The 15,405-nt window shown below is 44.4% G+C and overlaps 1 protein-coding gene across 2 annotated transcripts; it reads right to left on the bottom strand.

Moving 5' to 3' along the window:
• Positions 1 to 2,824: 2,824 nt before the first annotated feature.
• LOC137426993 (thioredoxin-like protein 4A) lies at positions 2,825 to 10,993 on the bottom strand. 2 transcript variants are annotated; one of them, XM_078778786.1, is made up of 5 exons: positions 10,965 to 10,993; positions 10,769 to 10,834; positions 8,526 to 8,683; positions 3,784 to 3,887; positions 2,825 to 3,220 (listed from the first exon to the last, which is right to left on the bottom strand). In XM_078778786.1, the coding sequence occupies exons 3-5, from the start codon at positions 8,676 to 8,678 to the stop codon at positions 3,049 to 3,051; spliced, it is 429 nt and encodes a 142-aa protein (XP_078634912.1). In that variant the 5' UTR covers positions 8,679 to 8,683; positions 10,769 to 10,834; positions 10,965 to 10,993; the 3' UTR covers positions 2,825 to 3,048. The 2 variants fall into 2 exon arrangements, with proteins under 2 accessions (XP_078634912.1, XP_067972182.2); XM_068116081.2 differs by lacking the exons at positions 10,769 to 10,834; positions 10,965 to 10,993 and adding an exon at positions 9,769 to 9,898.
• Positions 10,994 to 15,405: the final 4,412 nt, after the last annotated feature.

Genomic DNA, 15,405 nt, shown 5'->3' with positions numbered 1-15,405 from the left:
GTAGCACGTCAAGGATGGCCTTAAGGCTCCGCCCCTCATGTTTATTAATTAGGGTAGCACGTCAAGGATGGCCTTAAGGCTCCGCCCCTCATGTTTATTAATTAGGGTAGCACGTCAAGGATGGCCTTAAGGCTCCGCCCCTCATGTTTATTTACGAGCTGAGGGCAAGACCGCGTCCAAAATGGGATGCTGGAGGCTGGCTGAATAAGAAACGGCGTCATTTCTTCGATGTTACGTCACTAGTCACTTGCGACCGGTAATCTACGTATTCAGTGATCACTTTGAATGTTTTTTTTTGTCAATCAAATACCGTACTTGCATTTTTTGCGGATTTGTAACCTTAATTTACCCATTTCAGTAAAATTAATGAACCCATTGATCCCGGAAACAAAGAAGATTCAGGCTGGGTGTGTTCCATATACCAAGCAGCTTGCGATCGCTCGCCAAGCTTCCCTTTCCTTATCAATCGTTTAATCTGAGTGCTGGCTTGGGTGCTTAAGCCGCTTGACGAGCGCTCTACAAGCTGATTGGTAACGGAACACATCCACGATTTGACGCTCAGTATTTAAACAAGACCGAAAGTCTAACAGCGGCGTAGTCGGGCTTGTAAAATATCATAAACCACAAACACACATTATTCGCTTTTCAAACAGTTGCTAACGCTGTTTATAACATAAAACAAAGAAATTTCGAGGGATCTGTGAGGTAAGTTTTACTTGCAGAACTGAGGGAAGATCTACTACAATCAATTTACCCCACAAAGATTGGGTTAATACAGGTAACATGCTATCAAAAAACCGAGGCGAGTTCCTTATTTTCCGCGGTTGTTAGTACCATACACCGCTTATATTGATTCATGAACCATACACCGCTCAATCCATTAACTATGTATTCATCACATTGGGATTAAAGTGTTATGGTCATATTTACGATATTATTAACTCACCTGGAACAGAGTCCTGGGAGCTTATGCGATGGCGCGTCGTCCGTCCATCAGTCAATCTGTAAACATTTGAAACTTATTCACCGAAACCGCTGATGGGATTGCAACGAAATTTGGCACAAATGATATTTGTTGTGTTGTGACTAAAGTTTGTTTACGGAATTTAAAAAAAATCGGGGTCTAAGGAGGTCTACCGGGGTCAAAGTGCATCCAGGTTTGACCACCAAAAATAGGAACTTGCTTTTTTCTCTGAAACTACACACACTATTTCGATGAAACTTGACCACAAAGTTCAACATCCATGATATACCGAGTGTATGTTCACTGCACGAAGAAAGTCGAAGTTTAAAAGGGTCTATGGGGGGGGGGGGGGGGGTAAAAGTGGGTCCAGGTTTGGCCCCCCAAAATAGGAATTTGCTTTTTTCTCTGAAACTACACACAATATTTCAATGAAACTTGACCACAACCTTCATCACCCGTGATGTACCAAAGATTGTTCACGGCATTAAAAAAAAAAAAATCGGCCCTGAGGGGGTGCATGTGGTGGGTTGCCCCCCAAAATAGGTATTTTTGGGGATCGTTTAAAGTCTTATGAATATGTTAGCATGATTATACATGCTGCCATGTCTTCGAGAAACCATTCAAATTGGTTTAAAATACCTTTAGTCAGTGCAGTGTGCTGTTTATTGCACCAGGTGAGCACCAGGGGTAATTGCACCGGTTTCCTTTTCTTTCTGTGATTGAGTTTGCGGCTGCTGTGTCCATCTTGCTCCTCCCCTCGCCCTCATTCTTCCTCGTTCTTCCAAATGCATTTCAAAAGTTGGACACAAAATACACATGATATATTATTTTAACGATTAAATCCAAAGGGATAACGAGAATGGCACTCGGTAGAGCGCATACATGTTTGACTGAAGGTGACTTGGGTGGGAGAATTAGTAATTTGTTCAGGGTGCTGGTGATAACCTGCCTACTCTTCGCAAAAGACATGGCAGGATCTTTAACGTCCACCAACCAATGCCAGCAGACGGGACAAGCTCATTTTAACGTCCATCCGAGGATTGTTTATTATTAGGGGTTTTTTTTCTCTTTTTCTTTGTAGCCCTGTACAAATTAGTGGCTTTCGTCCTTCTTTTGGGGCGAACTTCAATAAAGAAATCTCTCCCCGTCTGTGAAGCACCAGGTTTAAGCCAGGGTCTGGATTCAAACTCAGGCCACACAGCTCAGGGGCGAGTGTGCGTAAACCACCATGGTAATTTACGACAATTATTTTATTTTTGCAGGTGGTAGAGCAGAAGATTGAGAGGGGAAATGTTCTATCTACCATAACTGAAATTTTTTTTATATCTACCTCCTTTCCTCCCTTAACCACCACACACATGCATACGTAATATGTAGACGGCACTCAAATAAAATGACATACTCATGCTTTCCTTTTTCTGGGAAGCAAAATGGGAATTGTGACATCGCACCAAAGTGTTCCGTTTGGTTTGGGGTTTGGCACAAGCCAAAAGTATTGTGGCCCTGAAGTTATGGACGAAAGGAGGGAGAAATGGAGGAAAGTACTGTGGTCATCATCATCATTAAGTATGCAGCCTGTAGCTGCTAGTTGCATCATTGCTTCATCATTAAGTATGCAGCCTGTAGCTGCTAGTTGCATCATTGCTCGGAGCTGATGCAGTGCCCCCTGTTCCGAGTAAGCTGGTACCCATTTTGCCATCCTCAGAAGAATGACAGGCTGAGTTAACCCACCTGGTGGTGTTTAACGCCACGACAGGGGTTCGAGCTCAAGACCCGAATATCTTAAGCTATCACCTTAACCGTTAAACCACAACCAGGCTTGGTATTGTGGATAGAAAAACAACATTATACAACCACAAGTAGCGCTTGTATTTTATTATAAAAACAAACTTCCAAATACAATGTGCAACTTCAACACCTGCATTGCATACCTTTTCACCATCCTCCCATTTTCCACAACAACCTCCCCCTCCCCATCCCCACCGAAATCCTGCCAATCAACCCCTCCCCTTTCTGCCCAATAATCACACCCACAAACTGCAACCTCTAAATCGCTCGGAGACACTCGGCCAGCCCGCTGACCCTTAATATCGATACTTGGTAGAATAGTCCTTTGGTGAGACAACCAGACCACGGCCTTTCCTGGCACCCTGGTACACAGTCTCCACAATGTCCACCATCTCCTGCTTATCTTCCAATGTCCAGTTTATCTTGTTGTTATTTCCTGTTCCCAGATCGATCATGATGTGCTTGTTCCTGTGTGTAATGAGAGTTCATAATTAAAAAATAAAATACCACAGAGAATGGGTGGCAGGGAACATGGAAAGAGAAAGGCTAACCCCCGCTCTAGCAGGGAACATGGCCTTAAAATGCATGTTGTTGTTGTTGTTGTAGAGAATGGGTGGGAGTGTGAGGAAGTGAGTACACATCATTTAGCATCATACTTACCTCCATGAAATTCTAGTACAGTTGTGGAAGGTGTGAAGAAAGGAGAATGGAGGTGTTTGGGATAAAGTTTGAAAAAGGTGGGAAGGGAGGCTGGGAGGGAGGGAGGGAGGGGGGGAGGGAGGTGGGAAGGGAGGTGGGAGAGGTGGGAAGGGAGGTGGGAAGGGAGGTGGGAAGGGAGGTGGGGAGAGAGGTGGGGAGAGAGGTGGGGAGAGAGGTGGGGAGGGTTGTGGGGAGGGTTGTGGGGAGGGTTGTGGGGAGGGTTATGGGGAGGGAGGTAGGAAGGGAGGTGAGGAGATAGGTAGGGAGGGAGATGGAGAGAGAGGTGGGGAGGGAGATGGAGAGAGAGGTGGGGAGGGAGTTGGGGAACTTACCGAAAGAAGAACATGACGGTGCAGGGGTCGTACAACTCGTACATTTTGTTGAAATCCGGAACTTCAGTTTTGTCTACCAGATAGATAACAGCAAAATTCTTCACCTACAAACAGGTACGGAGGGATGGATGGAAGGATGTGGAGACAAGCTTTACTGAGTTCAAGGTTGACAAAATCAAATACTCCATCAATAGCAGGAAAACAATATTTTCTCATCATGCATTGCCACCATGGGGACATCTATTTATTACGAATGCACATGTATGGTGGAATTTATGACACCCACATACTTACGACACTGTCTTGGAAAAAAATTGCACATTTTCTCTGAAACTGCTCAACGAAAAAAAAATTGAAACTTGGCAGAGGTCATTAACTTCACATGTGGTATATAGAGTGATAACGATGACGTCATCGGTGAAGTGGTATTCCAACCATAATTGATTGCATTGAAATCCTTGTCTGAAAAATCTGAAACTTCATCTATTTATGTGTGCACATATATGGCTAGCGGCTAGGGTGCCAGCTTAGGATCCAAGGATCCTGGGTTCGAATCCCGGTCGATCGCTGAATTAACGCCAGGGGGGTTGACTCAGCCTGTCATCCTTCCGAGGTCGGCAAATTGAGTACCAGTACACTGGTAATTCCCTGTTTATCGTAAAAACGCGACAAACAGGGTTGGCGGCAGGAAGGGCATCCAGCCGTAAAACATTGCTTCAAAATGGGGACCAAAAAACAACAACCACGGTCCCCGAAAAGGCCAACCCCCGCTTTGCGGGGAAAAAATGGCCTCTAAACGGTGGTTTTATATATGGCAGAATTTATGTCACCCCTCTAAATGTGGTTCTTCTTTCTTTTCCACATATTAGTCAGGGACCTTTGGGATATTTTGGGGCCGTTTGGTTCAAATTCTTCCAAAAGCACCAAATTCGGCCCAGATGTTGCCCATGCCATACACTTTCGATTTCTGACGGGCGCCAAAACAGGCGCCCCCCCCCCCCGGGGGCCCCATATTGGCGAAATACTAAATGGCCGCCACCCGGATTAGAGGAAAATCAGTTAAATAACCAAAAGGGTTGGAATCATGTATGATACCACTTTTCAGGGGTTTTCGAGGTCGAGGAATCCAATTATGATGTTATTTTGATGATTCGAGGTCAAGGTCAACCCTCAAGGTCATCTTAAAGGTCATTTTTGAGTCAAACATGTCGGTTTTTTAGTTTTTTGTCAAGATTTACGCGAGGTTCACCATTTTATGTTTCTGGGTTGGGTAATCGAACTCTGACCTTATTTTTGACAATTAGAGGAAATATTTACATGTCTATTTCCTAAATTTCAGGCATATGCAGTTCATCAGTCTAATTACAAAGGTACGGATTTTGATGTTTTATGAACTGTATGCCATATCCTTGTGTTTAATTTTTGTGCGATCATGATCCGGGTTCATGTATACATGATTGTATACATGTCATAAATATGACGTCATAGGTCATGTGACCTGGCGGCCATATTGGATTTTATGAAAACCTTAAAAATGGATCCCTGCCTTCATTTTTCAATCGATTTATTTTGAACTTTGACCACTTATAGTGTGCCATGTGATTGGATGCATATCCTAATTATGACGTCATAGGTCAGGTGACATGGCGGGATGGACCGGTATGGTCCCCGGATCATACCGCCCTTGGCGCCCGTCAAAAATCGAAAGAGTATGGCATGGGCAACATCTGCGCCAAATTTGATGCTTTTGGAAGAATTTGAACCAAAATATCCCTAAGGGCCCTGACTATATATGATCCATTTTTTTTTTTTTTTTTTTTTTTTTTTTTTTTTTTTTTTTTTTTTTTTTTTTTTTTTTTTTTTTTTTTTTTTTTTTTTTTTTTTTTTTTTTTTTTTTTTTTTTTTTTTTTTTTTTTTTTTTTTTTTTTTTTTTTTTTTTTTTTTTTTTTTTTTTTTTTTTTTTTTTTTTTTGTATACAAGATCGAGGCTCGTGAAAGAGCGAACATTAATCACACAGAAAGACAAACAGACACATAAAACAAATAACATCGGGAGCGGTAGACAAGATGGGGAGAGAGGGGGAAGGACACAAACACAACATTTGAGAGCAGGGACCGAGAGACATGGAGACATCGAGAGATCTGTGGGAGGGAGAGGGCTTTGGGGGGGAGGCATGTGAAGGGGGGGAGGCATGTGAAGGGGGGGGGGTGGGAGAGGTATAAACATATGGACACTGCCAGGATTTCCAGGAAATAAGTTGGAATTTCAAACAAGGTGGATCTGGGGTGAATTAGTGGGGGTAGAAAAGATCAAGGTTATGGATGGGGGAAGATAAGAGATGGTGGTGAACAGCTGTTTTAAAGACCTGGAGGGAGGAGAGGGATTGAAGGGAGTGTGGGAGTTTGTTCCACAGGCGGGAGAAAAGAGGAATGAAAGAGTGAAGGTGAGCAGAGAGCCGAGATTTCGGCAGTTTAACCATCAGAGGGTTGCTGGCAGATCTTGTGCGACCTGTAGGAATATTTGGGGGACAGAGCACAGAGAGAGCTGGGGGAGCAAGGCCGGAGAGGAGTCGGTAGAAGACAGAAAGACCACCTACCTGCCTGCGGTGAGTGAGTGAAAGGCCCTCAGAGATAGCTTCATCGCGGGAGATTCCAATGATTTTGAAAGCTTTGGATTCAACAGCGTGAAGCCGAGCCAGGTGTGAGGCAGGAGCACCAGCCCATAGGGGAGAACAGTATTCCATAGAGCTGCGGATGAAAGCCTTGTATGTGGTGAGGAGCTCAGGTGTGCCGAGGAAGGACTTCGCACGACGGAGGATGCCCAGTCGGCGACTGGCTTTGGAGGCCAGCTTGGAAATGTGGTTTTCCCAAGAAAGATCATGGCAGATAGTGAGACCCAAAAGCTTGAGTGACAGAACTTCTTGGAGAGGATTGTTGAGAAAGTAGATGGGAGGGTTGTCCAGTCGATCTTTTCGGAGAGACATAGTAAGAGAGTGAGATTTGGCAGGATTGAAAGACATGTTCCACTTGTTTGACCAGTCTGTGATTTTGTCCAGGTCTTCAGAGAGTGAGGAGGCTGCAGACTGCCGATCTGAGGGAAGAGGAATGGAGCGGCAGAGAGTGGAGTCATCAGCAAAGAGATAGAGAGGATTTTCCAGAGAGTCAGAGAGATCATTGATAAAGACCAGAAAAAGCACAGGGCCCAGCACACTTCCTTGGGGAACTCCAGCCTGAACAGGAAGGGGAGATGAGAGAAATCCATTCAGGGCCACACGTTGACTACGACCAGAGAGGAAGTCCGCAAGCCATGCATGGAGATTTCCATGGATACCATAGGAGGAGAGTTTGGTGAGCAGAGCTGGGTGCCAGACCGTATCAAAGGCTCTTGATATGTCAAGGGAGACAGCTCTGATTTCCTGTTTGGCATTGAGGACCTCCATCCATTGTTGAGACAGCAGAAGCAGCATGTCCAGAGTAGAGTGACCTGGTCTGAAACCAAATTGATGATCAGAGATCAAGCCATTGGAGAAGAGGAAAGATTTCATATCCGAAGCAATGATGGATTCCATGACTTTGCTGATAATTGGGAGCAGGCTGATTGGTCTGTAGTTGCAAGGATCTGTTTTTGCACCTTTTTTGTGTAAAGCGGTAATGTTAGCTGATTTCCAGGATGCTGGCAGATGACCTTGAGCAAAAGATAGGGTGAAAAGAACAGAGAGAGGGTGAGATAGAGCGGCAGAGCAGGATTTTAGGACCCGTGGGCTGATGCCGTCTGGTCCAGTTGCAGAATCAGAGTCGAGGTTTGACAAAAACTCCTCCACCTTGTCAGGAGAGAAGGACACAGAGTCCAGGAGCAGTTGGGTTCGACTGGGAAAGGAGGGAACAGAGAGAGATGGGTTTGGGACTAAGGATTTCGAGGCAAACACAGAGTTGAGGCATTCGGCTTTGTCACGTGCGATGTCAACTGTGTGGCCATTTGAGGTAAGGGAGGGGATGGAGGGGGAACAAACACCAGAAACGGATTTGACCAGACGCCACCAGGATTTGGAGGAAGGAGACAGGTTTGAGAGTTCATTCTTGAGTGAGGAGAGATAGTGCTTCCTGGCACTCCTGAGGGTAGACACACACTTGTTCCGAGCTTGGTGGAAGGAACTGAGATTTCCTTCAGTTGGATTAGCCTTCCAAGAGGCAAAGGCAAGTTGTTTCAGGGCAACTTGCCCATTGACGTCCCTTCCCTCGATTTACTTCTACCTCCTCACAACTTACTCTCACAACTATTCAAATCGCTCCTCGTCTCTCAGTTACACAATTTATCCTCCCGCCCACACATAACCATCTCCAACCAACCTCATTTACATCAAATAGGCTCTCGGTACACAACTCTCCAATCGTTTAAGGATCGGCCTTGTTGTGGACTGCATTGCCCTCACCGGTATGGGTTAGATTCCTGTGGCTGCTCAGAGTGATGGGTTTCACTCGTATTGGTTTCCTGCTACAAAGTGACAACCTGTCCAGGATCACTTCTTAAATATGGAAACGTTCACTCGTCGTGAAATTCCTGATGTTCTAGGAAGAGTAAGGAATACCTCCCAAGCTAACAGCATCCCTCAAAGCCAGTCTCTTTCTGACCGCTCTGCCAATCCCTTGCCCCTTCCCCCAAAATACTCCATTTCATTTAAAGATGGAACTTACAATAGGTCTCAACACAAACATCAAGCCCAATCAGAATTCACCCCAGCTCACCTTCTCAGCAATAGCATACAGCACCTCATCCATTTTCATACACGTGGGATCCCAGTCATGGCCAAATCGAATTAGCACCGCTCGATCTTCCTCCGAGAGGATCGCTTGGTCGACCTGCCAGCCATTGTGCAGGTGCGGTAGCATGTACGACATGACGTCTGCACATCGTTTTGCAGACACAGACACACACACCGGTATACATTTACAGAGTGCTTTCACTTTTATTTATTTTCTTTAATTATATTTACAAATACAACATCTAGACTCACTGAAGAATGAGGTGACTGAGGAAAATGGGTAACAGAGACAGTGGGGTAGCAGACCACAGGTAAATACCAATACACGAAAAGGAGGAGAAGAGGAAACACAGTAATCTGCAATTAAAGGGTTGTGTTAAAAAGGGTTAATGGGGTAGAAATGATTGCTGGTAGTGATCGGGTGCGACGTGACATGGTCGTGCATGGCTTGCTTGAAGCCCTGGAGGGAACACTGTTGTTGAATCACCTCAGGCAGGTGATTCCACAAACGAGAGAAAATAAAGGAATAAAAGTTGAGGTGTGCAGCAAGCATGGATTTTGGGAGCATGCAAACGCATGCATACTCACACACAGGTACACATGTGCTCGCACACGCACACACACACAGGTACATACATACACATATACACACACACAGGTACATACATACACATACACATACACACACACACAGGTACATACACACACACACACACACACACACACACACACACACACACACACACACACCTCAAATAATGAAATATAAAGATGTTAATTTTATACTTCATAAAACACTTTCCGAACACCAAGGTATGAATCGATATATCAGATCATTATAAATAGTTTATCAGGTGCAGATAAAACGGAAAATTAATGTTCAATTTTGCCATTTTCATGAGTAGTCAAATCAGTGCACTGTACAGTGTACCGCACTGTACGCAACATACATCCTCGACCAAACAAGGTACACACTCTCCAACTCCAAGGTATCGGTACCAAAATCCTCTTCTTATCATTGCACCAGCCATTGACGCATTGTGCATCATTGTATGAACAGAAAAAGCTTCAAAGTGATATTCTATACCCAATAACCCCATTACACCCTGGCACTGTACTGGGCTGTACTGTACTATACTGTACTGTACTGTGCGTACGGTTTGACTAGCTTTGCGTTTATCGGGCGCACTTTAATATACAAATTATAGTTCAACTGCACCACAGACCGTCTATAGTCGAGCCGTAGCATCTTTTTAATAAACGAATGCTTCGAAAACGCTGCACTTGCACTTGAAACGCCGTGTGTACGTCTTCGACGCACACCAAGGCGAGCGGCGGCGACACATGACGCACGCGTGACGTGACCACGCCCTTTTTTTCCTTTTTTTTTGTATACTGAATCGAAGCCCGTGATAGTGGGGTTCCCACCATGAACAAATTTTCATTTTCACTTCAAGTTTTTGAAAAAGTTTAGTTTTTGGTACCAGGTCGAAGCTTAGGGTCTAAGTAACAATTTTGGTCCGAGTGGACAAAGATCACATGGAGTCTTCATACATTCCCGCCATTTTCCAAGATGGCCGCCATCAAAATCTAATACTGACAATATCTCGGAAACTAATCAACCTAGAAACATGAATTTGGTGTCTATACCTAGGTTTTCATGGTCAAGGAATCAAATAAAACCATTTCTGACTACATCAGAGTATTTATTTCTCCCGAAATGGTAAAATTCAAGATGGCCGCCACCAAAATCCTATATCGGCTATACTTCCAAAACCACTAAACCTTCAGTCATGCTGTTGGTGTCCATGCCTAGAATTTTATGGCCAGGGAAGCAAACAGTTATGTCTCTAAATCAGTAGGTGTATCTCTGTTCCCCAAAAGTAGAAAAATAACCATGGCAATTAGGATCTCACATTTATCCTTTGTGATCATGGAATCAGCTTAGGTTGTTTGCTGGAATATCTGTGCAGTACACGAACTCATTAGCACATTTTCTAGTCGCATTATATATCTGTTGATATATCAGTATGTATCCAAATATCTAAATACAATAGCCATTGTGTTATATAAGTCAGCACACATGAATACATTTTGTATATTTGGAAATCGGTTTGGATAATTCATATGTATGTGCAACTGCTTCTGCTGAATCCCTACTTGTCAGATTTTTGTGTTATGTTATGTCCATGTATACTTGATTATGCTTGGTTATTATATACTTACATGTATTTTCTTTTCGTTCCAGGCTAGTGTGATGGCTGAGACAACGAACTGTGAGTTGTGTGTCCTCTGCCAAGAAAAAACAAACGAAGAACTTGTCTGTCCTCTTGACAACCCAGTTGGTGTACGTAGGGCGGAGGCATACAAAGATATTATCAGCCTTGTAAATCAATTCCGAGATGTTGATGCTGCACCTCACCCAAACTTGGAACTTCCAGATGAAGGATCTATGCAAGCAAATCGAGCATCCTGGCACAAAACATGTCGTCAGTTGTACAAGGCATCAGCACTTGACCGGGCAAAAACACGTTCTTCCAAAGGCTTGCCACCTCTACGAAAACGACCAAGAAGATCTAGCACAGAAACTATTCGAAATTTATGTCTCTTCTGTAATGAAGAAACGAGTAAAGATGACCATTCATTCCAAAAAGTTTCCCTCACCGAGAACATCCATGACAAAGCAGTTTCATTGGGAGAGGATCGCATTGTAGCACGGCTTGCAGAAGGAGATCTGGTAGCTATTGAAGCTAACTATCATCGATATTGCTACACTAAATTCAACCGTCGGCATTATGAAATGCTAATCAGTACAAAACAAGGTCAAGTCACCCAAGACACTGAAATCACAGTAGAAAATGAGCTACTACAATTCGTCAGTGAAGAAATTGCTGGAGGACGTAGAATCTTTGCTCTCCAAGATTTGACAGATATGATGACGGAAAGGTTGGGACAGCATGAGATTCGTAAGACAGTGAACTGCACACGCCTGAAAGAGAGAGTACTTGAACACTTCCCACATCTGACAGAAGAAAAAGGGATCCGAAATCGAGTATTCCTTGTTTGCTCAGAGACAGCTCGAAAAATCATCTCCAGCGCGAGCCAGACACCAGAGGAAGAATCACGTACCTTACTGTTGGCAGCATCAATTCTACGTAAAGCAGTTTTGGATCATGATACTGCTTTCAATTTCAAGGGGTCATTTCCTGAAGGTTGTGAGGAATCTGCTGTTCCAACAAAGCTGAAATATTTCTTTCGTCAACTGCTTACTGGTCCTAAATCATCTCCTATGCAAGACAATTCCAGGACAGTTCTCTCCATGAGTCAACTAACCATGTTGAACATCACTTCTCTTCCTGCAAACTGGAGATGTGAGCCTCCTCTTGCAGTGTTTTTGGCCTTAAAACTGCATTCCCAAACAAGGAGCAAGAAACTGGTACAACTGCTACATCAGTATTGCCTTAGCGTGTCATATAAGAGAGTGCTTACCATTGAAGTTGGATATGCACAAGCTACTGCTGAAAGAGCACATGCCAACGCTGATATAGTCTGTCCTAGCAACCTTCGTCAGCAGATTTTTACGGTTGCAGCCCTTGACAATCTAGATCACAATCCTACGTCCAGAACAGCCACATCCTCATTTCATGGAACAGGTATCTCCATGTTTCAGTTTCCTTCAGTAGAAAACCCAGGGCTGGACCAAGAACCTATAGAAATCGACTTCCATCGACGAGCATCAAGCACCAAGGGACCAATGCTGCCTCCTCTGTACACGTTTGTTCCACCTATGAGCCGGAATCTTGTCACCCAACCTCCTGTGAAAGACGTGCAGCCACAGTCCATGGCGTCATTTGACAAGGAGGAACACCATGAAAAGGCCTGGATGAAAATGGTGCAGGAAAATATGCAAATGGAATTTGAAAGTGAAACTGTTCCTCCAATTATGTGGTCGGCATATCATGCTTCTCGATCGGATGCTGTGGGATCAACAGAGAAATGTATTGAAGCCATGCTACCACTATTCCGTGATAAAGCAGCTACACCAAAAATGATTCGACATGGAATGGACCTGGTCAAGAAAACAACCGAGTTCCTCAACCCACAGCAAATCCCAATCATGGCAGTGGACCAGCCACTCTTTGATATTGCCAAGAAAATGCAATGGACCTTTCCTGAACTCTTTGGAGAAGATACGTTTCTGGTGATGTTGGGAGGGCTCCACATCGAAATGGCTTTGTGGGCGACTATGGGAGATTTCCTACGAGGGTCTAGATGGCCTGAAGCCTTTGCAGAGGCTGGCATTGCCTTGACAGTAGCTGCAGCGACATCTTACTTGAGAGCAAATGATCCAATGAGAACACGGTATGCTCACCAGATTACTGTTGTGGTGCTCGATAGTCTACTGAAACGAGCCTATGAGGACGGCGGAAGTGAAATGACCTTCGACGACTGGGTCTCTGTAGCTTGCAAAGAGAAACCAACAGTGCAGTTCTGGTTACTCATTCACAAGTACGAACAGCTCATCTTCATGTTTATTAGATCACACAGAGAGCGAAAGTTCAAACTTATGGTGGCTACTCTGCAAAACCTTGTGCTTCTGTTCTTTGCACTTGATCACCAGAATTATGCAAGGTGGGTTCCCGTATTCATCAGAGACCTTGAAAGTCTTCCATCTAGCATCCAAGAGGAGTTTGAAGCAGGTCACTGGGCAATAAGTCGAAGCAATCATCGTTACTCTTCCATTCCGATTGATCAAGCACACGAGCAGGCCAACAAACGGGTGAAAGGGGTTGGGGGAGTGATCGGGATCACAGAGAACCCTGAGATGCTAGAACGCTGGATTGCAACTGGTCCAGAAATTAGCCGTGTTCTAGAGCAATTCACTGATGTAGATGACGACGAAGATCAAGAGCTCCCTCATCACGAGGAAGGAAGTACATCCCAGCACCGATTTAGGCGTCATGTCACAAATCTCATGGATGTGCTGCAAAGCAGAGGGAATCCCTTTGAAGAGAGTAGTGCAGAACTAGTTACATTAGACAATAAAGTGTGTGTTGACAAGTCTGCCGCCACATCGGTCCGTGTCTTAGAACCTAGAGGACAAGAGCAGTATGACCACTTTCGGAAGAATGTGCTGGACTCAAATGATGTACCTCTGGCAGCTCCGATCAAGAAAAACAACTTGCTGCTGTTCCATGAGGAGAAAACTCGAAAAAAGACAGCACTTCAGAAGAAGGTGCAGCACTTCAAACAACATACAGAGCTGTATGGACAAGCATTCATTATGGTTGATAGCCGGGGTGGAAATTTGGAGGAATTTTTCCGTCACGAATCCTCCTCATCAACAGATGCACTGGCTTCTGATGGGTCCATCAACTCTTGCACCAAGTCAGATTTATTGGCGTGCATTATGGAAGCAAGTGCAAGTACCGGACTATCCGCGGATGAGGAGCTCGTCGCACCAGATGATTATGGGGTCATCGTTATTGATGGTGGTGCACTGATCCACTCTCTTCCTGGCACAACTGTCCAAGGCAAAACATTTGATGAATATTTCACCAAAGTATTCTGCCCAAGAATCCAGCATGAGTTGAAAAGAGCAGCGAGAGTGGATATTGTATGGGATCAGTATCGCACAATGTCAATCAAAGCAACCACAAGAGAAAAGCGAGGAACAGGCACACGACAGCGAGTATCTGGTTCTGCCAAAGTGCCTGGAAACTGGCAAAACTTTTTGGCTAATGCCGAAAATAAAAAAGAGCTCTTCTCATTCCTGTCAACAAGCATTGTGCAAACACCATTCCAAGATGGCAAACAGGTTTATATCACTTCTGGTGACCAAGTCCTCAATGCAGGGAATGGACCGCCCATGGGACGATGTAATCATGAGGAGGCAGACACTCGTGTCCTGGTACATCTTCTTCATGCCCTCCAATATTCATCACTGGGAATGGTCTATACTGGCGACACAGACGTTGTCGTAATACTTCTGTGTAACTTCCACCACATCAAGGCGGTGAATCCGGAGTCAGATATCTGGATTTCTTTCAAAGCAGGAAAGACAGTCAAAATGATCTCCCTCAACAACATTGCCTCAAGTTTGGGTGTGACAACGTGCAAAGCCTTGGCTCTCTTTCATGCATTCACTGGATCAGACAGCACGTCAGCTTTCAAATTCAAGGGCAAGCGATACTGCTTCAAGCGGAAAGATGAGGTTCCACCCCTCTTGAGTGAGTTTGCGACAATTGCTAGCACCCCGTTTCTTACATCGCCAGAGTTGAGGGAAGTGGTGAGTCACTTTGTTTGCAAAATGTACTCCAACGAACCTATCACTGATGACACCAACGTTGACCTTGTTCGAATGAGGGTTTTCTGTCACAGGACTAGGGATGTGGAAAGAATACCCCCTACAAGTGATGCGCTGGACCAACATCTCAAAAGGAGTGTCTTCCAGGCGAGCATCTGGACTACAGCGCACAAGCCACTGGCACTAGTCCCAAGCCCAAGCAATCATGGATGGATGGAAAAAGATGGCCAACTGGCTCCCATCTGGACCACGTTGCCCCTTGCCAGGGATGTGTTTGATCTAGACGTAAAATGCACGTGCACAAAACCTTGCTCGTCATGCAAGTGCAAAAAAGCTGACTTGAAGTGCTCACGTTTATGCAAGTGCACATGTCCCAACTAAATGACCATGATGGTTGTGAGAATGAGTAATGATTTTTTAGTTGCACTTACCTAATCAATCAAATATCACTAAGAACAATGAAAATAGAATGTTCGGTTTATATTCATGGTATTTTATAGAATTTACGTTCGTATGTGCTTAATTGTTAACATGCATAATTCTGCTAAATTCTGCT

This window comes from Myxine glutinosa, chromosome 5 (genome assembly GCF_964187855.1).
Source record: "Myxine glutinosa chromosome 5, kmMyxGlut1.1, whole genome shotgun sequence".
Taxonomy (NCBI): Eukaryota; Metazoa; Chordata; class Myxini; order Myxiniformes; family Myxinidae; genus Myxine; species Myxine glutinosa.
Note: the sequence above shows the minus strand (reverse complement) of the source record. Positions and strands in the feature narration are given on the sequence as shown.

Excerpts from the sequence above, each read along its gene's own strand:
- LOC137426993 (XM_078778786.1), bottom strand. The coding sequence starts at position 8,678 with ATGTCGTACATGCTACCGCACCTGCACAATGGCTGGCAGGTCGACCAA. Across the intron at positions 3,888-8,525 it reads TGTATGCTATTGCTGAGAAG|GTGAAGAATTTTGCTGTTAT; the intron begins GTGAGCTGGGGT and ends ACCTGTTTGTAG. Across the intron at positions 3,221-3,783 it reads ACCGTCATGTTCTTCTTTCG|GAACAAGCACATCATGATCG; the intron begins GTAAGTTCCCCA and ends CATTACACACAG.